At 38.2% G+C, this 10111-nt stretch overlaps 1 protein-coding gene across 2 annotated transcripts; it reads right to left on the bottom strand.

The window, feature by feature from the left end:
* Window positions 1-2456: 2456 nt before the first annotated feature.
* SRSF3 (serine and arginine rich splicing factor 3) lies at window positions 2457-9728 on the bottom strand. 2 transcript variants are annotated; one of them, XM_047795225.1, is made up of 6 exons: window positions 9598-9728; window positions 7705-7912; window positions 6089-6223; window positions 3896-3934; window positions 3577-3663; window positions 2457-3459 (listed from the first exon to the last, which is right to left on the bottom strand). In XM_047795225.1, the coding sequence occupies exons 2-6, from the start codon at window positions 7908-7910 to the stop codon at window positions 3432-3434; spliced, it is 495 nt and encodes a 164-aa protein (XP_047651181.1). In that variant the 5' UTR covers window positions 7911-7912; window positions 9598-9728; the 3' UTR covers window positions 2457-3431. The 2 variants fall into 2 exon arrangements, with proteins under 2 accessions (XP_047651181.1, XP_047651180.1); XM_047795224.1 differs by having other exon boundaries at window positions 9640-9663.
* Between the last annotated feature and the right edge of the window lie 383 nt (window positions 9729-10111).

The following is a 10111-nucleotide window of genomic DNA, read 5'->3' as shown; positions in this document are numbered from 1 at the left end:
ACGCCAGATCCAAGCTGCATCTGTGATCTACACCACGGCTCATGGCAACACCGGATCCTTACCCACCGAACAAGGCCAGGGATCAAACCCACAACCTCATGGTTCCTAGTCAGATTAACCTCTGCTAAGCCACAACGGGAACTCCCCTATCTTCCATGTTTTTAACAAGCCCTAAATGAAGCTAAGTGTCAACATTTCTAAGATTTTTCACTTCTTAAGTGTATATACATACTAATAGTTTAAGGCACTTAGTGGCCAGATTCTAAGACTTTAGAACCAAGGAAAAACTAAATATGAGGAAAGTAATGTTCTCCACATCTATTTCATGTTAACCTGGGAAACATCTCAGCTGTCGTATGTTCCATTAATAATTAAAAATTGGGATACAAAATGACAAGAATACTGTATTATAAATTTCTACAGTCCCAATACAGGAAAAGTTGCATGAACAAAATTAAGCAGTTATTTAGGTTTATCAAAAGACCTTATTTTCAATGTCTTTTCTCAGAACCTCACAAGTATGCTGTAGAACTAAATTCTTGTGAGGTATCCAATGAATAAAACAGGATGAAAAAAGCTTTTGTGGACATAAAATTTAATTCAACACTATCAGATTTTGATAAAAATATACTCCAACCCAGTTTTTCTTCAGCTACTTTAATTACAAAAATCTTTCATATTCTCAAAAGAAAAAGAGGAAACCAGAAGGCAGCAGTCTAGTACAAAAATATACAACCTGGAAGACATTACCACCAACTAGATCTGACAACTAAATCATGTTCAGGATTCTGAAAATAAAAGCACATTAAGACAAAATTCTAAACCAGTGGTTCTTATGTAACCAGGAATGGAAATATGAGTCAGTGGGTCTGGAATCAGATGTGTGTTATTTTGGAAATTGCTATGATTAACACCATTCCTGATAAAGCAGCACTCTAAGAACATGAACCATGACTCTACAACAAAAAGCAACCAGAGCTTCCTATCTATCCAGACATGGGTGAAAAAACCTGGAGATGCCATCTACTGATCACATGATCTTTTTTAAGAAACTATAAAAAGTATAGAAACAGTAGACAAAAGGTATCTAAATCTTGTAAAATTAAAAAAAAAAATCTCCAGCTAATATATCTTTGTCTTTATCTTTCTGCTTAAGACATGGAGGTAAGTAATCCACAATGAACTGAGAATCAGTGTTAAATATTTCTGTAAGCATAAAAAACAACTTATCATCCCTAGGTATGTTCCTTGAATTATCACCAAATATTAGTAAGCAAACATTTGTAATCATACACAAGTCAAAGTTTTTATGACTGTTTTCAGTATCATCAACTGATGATGCAAGACAGACTGACAAATGGGAATTATAATTTCAGAAACTAGTGAATAGCCGCAATCTAAATGTAGAATGCGGTTTTAACAATTTCTATCTTCCATATTTTTAACAAGCCATAAATTTGTGTTAGGGCTTCTGGTTAAAGTGATTACAAATTTGGATCCTAAAGATAACTCCCTGAGGTTAACTTTATGTATCAGCCACATTTTGCCATAATTTTTTACAGAAACCCTTCCAATTTAAGTCTCAAGTTATATGCTGCCAAAAATGCCCATATAAATTTAAGAGCAGTGTAATTAATATACCTTATTACTTCCATGAATTTTTGGCTATCTTGCCTTGTTCATAACAAAAGCTTTTAAGCTATGAAATGACAAAAGGCCCTAAATCTGAGCTCCAATAAATGACCAGGCAGCCTTAACAATATCTTCTATAACAAGGCTCATACTGAACTTCACCGATACCAAAAGACTCTCCTCCCTTGATTATTTGCATGAAAGGTTATTAAGAAGGACCACTGGAAATAGTGTTTAGGATTTGTATCTTATAAAATATCCTTACAGATTAATGATTTATCTTTCACATTAAAGTCAGTACAGCATAATCCAAAACTATCTTTAAATAGCACATTTAAGGAAACTAAGCCACAAGACTGTTGTATTATGATTTAATCTAATTGCACAAAAATTTGAAGTTACAACTCCTCTAGATTTCTAAGAGGAAAGTTATGCATGCCTCCGTATGCAACTCTGTACTGTTACATTTTAACCATATAGTGGATTTACATCATGACGGACCAATTTAGAATTCCCATGCAACACCTCAAATTATATAAAATGGAAGCAATTTTTAAAGCTCTGTGTTAAAGTTTTCATGCTAATGATAAAAGCCCTTTTTAAGGGGCAACTTTGGATTATAATGTATCAGGTGGCTATACTTTAAAATGTTGGTCACTGAGTATCATGGACTTTTTGAACTGGCTTCTACGCCTAAAAATTTAAGTTTTATCACTTAGGTGGACACAATTCCTTTCATTTCAAAAGCCTCAACTGTGTCTTACAGCGTTAAGATTTGTGTAACCAACTGCCTTCTATGGGACAAGAACTATGGTAACAGTGGGTTCAACTATTACACAATTATGCTAATATTTTATTGTCAAAAGCACTTTACAAGAAAATATAAGTATGGCTTCCAATAGGAATGTTATACCTGGACTTGGTACCAAGCTCACAGATTTTAGTTTTGCAAGGAAAAACAGGCTTTCAGGTTAAACAACAATTTGTAACCAAAACTTTAATCCCAAGGATTCTCACAAAACATATTACAAATGACAGCATGAAAAAAAATCTTGCACAGTAACTCAAAGTTCAGCTCTACAATGTACCCTTAAACTGGTAGGACATCAGAATGTATCTTGAATAGTCTCCAATTTTCAAATAAAGAATGTTACAAAGAGCTATGTATTCATATATAGCAATCACAGAAGGAACTTATGACCTAAAGCAAAAGTAAACTAATTTTCCTGAAACTTCTTAGATTCTATACAACTGGACAATATCTTGTCCATTATGAAGACTAGTGGGATTTTTAAACCTCTAATCTAGTAGTTTAATAATGCAGCTTTAACTTTTACCTGCTGGTTTGCATTCATAGCAGCTTTTAAAGACTGCTTGCTCAACTACAACTGCACACCATATTCCAGCTATGGAAAGTCTTCTCAAATTTTTGCCGGTTTTGCTTCAGTAATATTGAACATCACAGTTTAGCTGGGCAGGAGTTAGAGGTTTATTATCAATCTATGCAAGACTTTAAAAAAAAAAATCAAATTCAATTTTGCTTAAGGGAACATTGTAAAGTAACAATTCTTGGTATTACATGCCTCATATGATTCATTTCAAACCATAGAGAATTACATCTTTATGTGTAAAAATTACATCTTTACTTTTGTTGCCAAGAGACAAACAAATGTGAACAGCTAAAACATCTTAAAAATGCACCAAGCTTATGAAGTCTCAAACAAAACTTGAATTTTCTGTACATACTCCTGTCAAATGAAGTTATTTGCTGTACACCACTCCTCTTGCAAACTGGTTTTCTATTTCCTTTCATTTGACCTGGATCGGCTAAAAACAAAAAACAAAAGTTACAAAAATTGTATCAAAATGACTTAAAAGAAGTACTTGTTTTTAGTACATTATGTATGCAAGGTCTTTTATGCCTCAGGTCATTAAAGATCTTACCTACGAGACCTAGAGAAAGAACGGGACGGCTTGTGATTTCTCTCCCGAGAAAGTGATCTCTCTCTTCTCCTATCTCTAGAAAGGGACCTGAAGTCAGAGGGGAAAAAAAAAAATTGGGCCATTCAGGATCATACACCTGTATTTCCAAGATTTTGAAAAACTAATTTTTCTTACAACTTAACAGTAGTTCCAGATACTACCTCAGTCATTATAAAAGTCAACATCTATTACTATTATCCAAGTCATTCGGAAAACAGCTTAGGAACAGCACAAATACTCCCATTTCTGAGAACGTGGCCCCCAAAAAGTAGTTATTTACCTGCTCCGGCTACGGGAGAAGCTTCTCCGTCTTGGAGATCTAAAAGCAGAAACAGGAAAATTAGGCTAACTGTCAATTAGCATTTATGGCGTGAGGCATTTCCCAACTTTTCAATCTCACTGTTGGGCCCAGTGAATGTGCCGAAGAACTGGCACCCATCGTCCAAAAATAATAAAAAAAATTTTTTTTTAAAGAAAAGAAAAAAGGCACAGAAGGATTAAGGAACCAAAAGCTCAAGTGAAAAGCAGGTATCCAACCATGGATTCACTTTAACAAAGAATGCTTCACAGCAGATCTGTCCAATGCAAAACTTCCATGTCAAACTAACTTCACTACCCAAACACCACACCAAAATGTAGTCCCACAAGTAGTTCCAAAAACAGTACCATAAATCAGTATTTGGAACCCATGCAAACCTATAAGTCCATGACAAGACTTAGGTACCAGGTGGATAGTGTAATTCTGTGAAAACGCGCTAGGTGTAAATATTGATGCCATTAAGTGCTACATTAGAACTGCCATTTGTGATCGTCACATTTAAGAGTGTGTTTAGGCTTATCAAAATTACCTTAGCTTGGCCCACTTCACCCCCAAAATTTTAATTTTTGAAAACTGTTAGTAAAACCATTTAAAGGTGATAGGATTCAACAAATTTTTGCTAGAAAGGAAAGCTAAATCTGTTAGAATTATTAAAATTTTAGTTTGGCATCTCAAACATGCAAATAAGTTTCACTTGAAGGTCTAGTTACATTATGAGTTCCCTATCACCCTTAAAAGTTTTATTCAAGCAATATATATGTACGTTACCATTCAATTATGCACAGCCAGCCTTTGATCCAGAAAAAAGAATTACTTTAAGCCGCTTACTCCTTATTTTAACCAGCAGTAAACTGTATAAGCAGGAAAAACTTACTAGTTTTTGGGTTTCAACAAGCTAGAAATGGTGAGGTGAGGCTGCCGGACTGACGGCCAGGAAGAATTTGCTGAAAAGGTTTTGCCAGATGTTGCGTTGGATTTAGTTGGTTGGCGAAGGGGGTGTTGTGGATTTTTCCTGCTTTTTTGTTAGCCGAAGGCTGCTGCTGTAGTTGTTGTGAAGACATTTGGTAAATAAACAGCTGAGCTGATTGGCCAGGAATGTGTGGGCGGTCGAGGTGGCTGCTGCCGATTTGGTTAAGGTTGGAGAGAAGGCTGAGAGAAAACAGCATGCTCGGGAACCAAAGGGCGGTGCAACCTGACGACTGGCCATGCCTGGGTCATGTGAAACGACACCAGCCAAGCTGAATGGGGCGCGCTGGTCACATGACGCTGAAAGGGCTAGTTGACTGGCTAATGCAGATTCAGAGGGTGGTGAGAAGAGACATGATGGTGACTCTGTAACGGGGTTCATTTTTATTAATAGATGGACCAAAAAGCACAAAAAAAAAATGAAAAACAAGCCATCAGTACAACCATCTATTAGCTAACAAATACTCTTTATTATGATGGGCAACAGTGTGTTGTTTTGTTTTTCAAAACAGCAAAAGGGGCAAGATTTTGAACTCCTATCTCCTAGAAGGACTTCACTCACCTGTAAGAGGTAAATTCAGTCCTATAGAAACTATTTTGGAGGTTTGAGGAGATGTGGAGTTAGCATCCAGACAATACTGCCTGGTCCAAGAAAGATGCCATTTTTAATTATAAAAAAACTGAATTCTCTCCTATTTGGGTTTGAAGAACAGATGACTGGGATTACTTTAGCCCCCTTTATTGGTCAGTGACTTAAGTTAGTTTCAGAATGACTTCTACTTTACCAGTTGCAACATTAAAACAGCTGCCTGTTTGATAAATATTACAATAGTAGAAAACACACTTTGGTGAAGAGCTAGAATTGAATGTAATGTTTGTCATTATGGAGTCAAGAAATGGAAAAAGGCCTAAATTGAAGTATAAGGGAAGACTTGGAAAGATGCAACTAGAAGATGAACTAGAAGATAGATCCAAGATAGAAGTTACTGACTACCAACATGAACAGTGACCTAAGACAAAAGCCAACACTCAGCACAACTCACATACCCCAAGCTACACCCAGCAAATGTTTCATAAAAACCTCTGATTCTTCAAAGTTTAAAACCCACCAACAAACTTTAAGAGAATACCTGTTCCTATCAGCTACTCCATTATACCAATACCTCTAAACACGCTCTCTCTAAGTACCTGCGGCGAGGTGGAGGACTCCTTCTCCGATAATCATCTCGAGGGCGACGACCCCAAGAAGGAGGTGGGCCACGATTTCTACTTCTCTTTTCACCATTAGAGAGTTCCACTCTTACTCGGCAGCCACACAGCGTTCTAAGAGGGAAGAAACATTAAATTTAAAGCAGCTGGATTGACTAAGAGATACACATTAAAGCGGGAAAAAAAACCCAACATTCATTTATAGCTAGCTTCTGTGCAAGAAACATCTGAATGCTCATAAAATTCTTAACACCAAAACAAGGTTTAGTTTCTATATTTTTTTCTGGTAAAAAACACCTTCCTTACATTTTATTGCTTTGTTAGTCAGTGTGATCATTGGGCTCAATGATCACAGTGACAATATTAAGTGTGAAAATCCCTGGATCCATTCTCAAAGAATTAGTTCATCTGTACATGCTGGTGTGACTACTTCCTTTGAGGTCCCAGCAATTGTTTACCAACCTTACTATATTTGTTGGTCTCCTCTCTCCTCATACCTCCAAGTAAAGAGCAGTAAACAGGACAGAAGCATTCTGGCCATTTATTTAATACAACCCTCTCCACTCAATCATCACACAATAGTTGACAAGAAATTGCAAGTGAGAACAGTAAGAAAGTTATCTCCCACCTCTTCATTGATCCACAACCATTAAGTTTAGATAAGCCACATTTGGACAGACACTGGGAAGAGGTGGGGCTCTCAACCAGTTTCTGCAATTTGCTTAGTTAAGTGACCTTTCATATAGCTTTACAGCCAACTCTCAGATCCTTTCAGTTTTGCATCTTAAGGATCAAAGTTTTCCTTGATTTCATGAAATCCAGTGGTTTGCAAATGCCAGGATAAAGGGCAACACTAGTTCACTTTAAGACTCAGGTGTTATTCGAGTTCCCCGGTGGCTCAGCAAGTTAAGAATGCAGCACTGGAGACAGTTCGGGGGGGGGGGTTGGGGGATGGAAATCCTATAAAATTGGATTGTGATTATCATCGTACAACTAAAAATGTAATAAATTCACTGAGTAATAGAAAAAAAATAGAATGCAGCACTGTCACATTTGATCCCAGGACCTGGGAACATCCACAAGCCACTAGCACAGAAAAAACAAACAAAAACAAAAAACAAAACACCCAACTAACCTCAGGTGTTACTTAGCCAGCCAACAAGACACTAAAAGCATAGGGAAATAACACCCACACTTCCTAAAAAAAAGTGTTATCATGTAAAGATAATGGTACAATAAACCCATGTAACCATCATCCAGCTACAATCAATCAGGATGTGACCATAAGGGAATGTCTGATTCCACAATTTTAGATTTCAAAGTTTACAACATGACTCTTTATAGTGGATTTAGATTAAAATACTTCAGTCATATTTTGGATGCTGCTCTCCACCCGCCAACTGCAAATAAAATTCTTTTCTTCAATGGCAAACTGAATAAACTCTCCCTATGTATCGTCACTAAAACTGTTGTCCTTTTTTGGCCAGAAAAAAAAATTTATGTAAATCTCCACGAAGCCATCTAAAAACCTCTTATCCTAGAGATTTTAAATATTAAAAGGACAAACATATTATTAGCAAAAATTAACAAATTACCTCCCATCTAGCTCTCGGACAGCATCAGCTGCATCTCGGGGATCTTCAAATTCAACAAAAGCAAAGCCAGGAGGATTTCTAGCAACCCATACACTTCGGAGTGGTCCATAATAGCCAAAAGCTCGTTCCAATTCAGTCTTGTTACCATTGTTTCCCAGATTACCTACATAAACTTTACAGTCCAATGGACAGGAATCACGATGCATTTCTGTAACAAAAAAAAAAAAAAAAATCCAAAATATCATAACCCACACAGTAAAAAACAGATCCTTAGGAAAGAATTCAAAAACCAAAAAAAGAAAAAAGGTAAAGGCACTACCCTTGAAACACCCCAATCATTGCCAATAACCACCTGGAAGCCAAGCTGTGTAAGAAAAAAAAAATCACCTCCCAGAGAAGTGGAGGGAGGAAACAGTAGAGGAGCATACGCCACAAAATGGGAACTGAGAGACTTAAACCTATTTCAGTTATCTGAAGGGGGGGAGGAACAACTTTGAAAAGTAGGATTAAAAGCAAAACCAGGAGACTACAAAACAAAATGACAAGTGAAGACAAGACAGCAGTTAAGGCTAAACCACTAAAAAAGTGATAGTAATGTGCCTTCACAAGCCAAAACTTCACTCAAGCAGGACAAACTTGTTTTTTAAAAATATATTATCTTGTTCTACCCTCAACAGCTGAAAGGTGTTAATCCAAATATCCAGCAACAAAATGGAGAAGCAAAATTATTGCCCAGGAACGAGTACCCATAAACATGGACAAAACTTGAAAGCATGCTAAGTTATAGATATCAGACAAAAAAAAATACACGTAATACCATCCCATGTATGTGAAATATCCGAAACGGGTAAATCCAGAGACAGATTAGTAGCTACCAGGGGCTGCGGGAGAGAAAGGGGCAGGCCAAAAGGGTAGTGGCTGCATAACAGTACAGGTCACCTTAGTGGGTATAATAAAATGCTTTAAAACTAGATAGAGGTGATAGTTACACAACATTGTGAAGGTATTGAATGCTTCTGAATCGTGCACTTTAAAATGAATGTTACATTAACTCCACCTCATGGGGAAAAAAATAGATTTGTTGTGCAAGAATTTAAGGCACTTTAATTTACATTTGAAAAACCTTCAATACTAATAAAGCCGCCTCAGCAACGAATCTAATCAACTTGTAGATTACATACGAAAAGCAGCCTGTCCAAAAACTCAGCTTAAGGGCTTTTCATAAACACGTTATCCAATTAAAAAAAAAAAATACCCGCCCAGACACATCCTATTTGTGTGACCCCGCCCTGTGCCCAGGAGTTCCGAGACCAAACCCATTGTTGGGGAATTAATTTTTCCCAAAAACTTTACCCTGACCAGTTTTAATGCGAAGCAGCTATAAGAACAATACAGCTCAAGAAAGATCAGCTTAAAAAAAAATAGTTATTGGATTCAGGCTGTAAAAAGTGAAGTTAAAGTAACACGAAAATGAAAGAAAGTAGAGAAATCCTCAAATATGGATCGAAGGGTCCAGTCTTGAGTAGTGACTTGAAGAAAAAAAATCCTAAGACGCTACTTAAGGAAACGTGGGCAAAAAGAAAAAAAAAAGGCGCCATAAATTGAATGGCCGCGATCTAGAGTACAACCGATTACCGAGACCCTCTTTGCCTCAACTCGAGCAATCTCACTCCCCGATTCAGCCCCCCAGGGAAAGGTTATAAGCACCTCCACTTGGAAGCCTGGGTGCCTGCTCCGGGGGGCCGGGAGCCCCCTCCACCGCCCCGTGTTGAACGTCACAAAATGGCGGCAGCGTCTCTTTGTCTCAATCTGGCGCCGCCATTGGGCCTGACCCCACCTCGGTCCTGTTAAGGCCCATTTCCCACCTCATTCCTTTAGTCGCTGGTCTCTTACCGAGATCTTAGATTAGAAATGCGAAGACTCAAATCCACGCACCCGCGGCTGCCTCTTCCCACTCCCCTCCCGCCTGGCTCCAGCAGATACTCTCCCCGATCCGGCGTCCACGAAATGGCGGACCAACACCGTCTCCTCGCCTGTATTTATAAGCCATCCTGGAGTCACATGATTGGACGGGTTCGCCCAATGAGAGGCGAAGGAGGCCGTGACGTAATGGCCACAAACGCTGCGAGAACCGCGGTTGATGAGAGCCTTCTCTGGTTGTGCCGCCTTGTCGGTGGAGACGCGCGCAGCCGTCAGCCGTCGTGCCTCAGGGCCAGAGCTCCCTCGGTGTAATTCTCCTGTTGCCGAGTTCTCCTCAGTCACCTCTCCCTCATCTCCAAATAGCCTATTAATAGGGATTTAATAACATCATCGCCGGTCACACCCAAACACTGATAGAGTCTTTTGCTCCCAGTAAGATTACAGTATAAAATGAGTTCATTAATTACTGCTCCGCATGAGCGGTTAG

This window comes from Phacochoerus africanus, chromosome 9 (assembly GCF_016906955.1).
Source record: "Phacochoerus africanus isolate WHEZ1 chromosome 9, ROS_Pafr_v1, whole genome shotgun sequence".
Lineage (NCBI taxonomy): Eukaryota > Metazoa > Chordata > Mammalia > Artiodactyla > Suidae > Phacochoerus > Phacochoerus africanus.
This window is presented reverse-complemented; position numbering and strand designations above follow the sequence as displayed.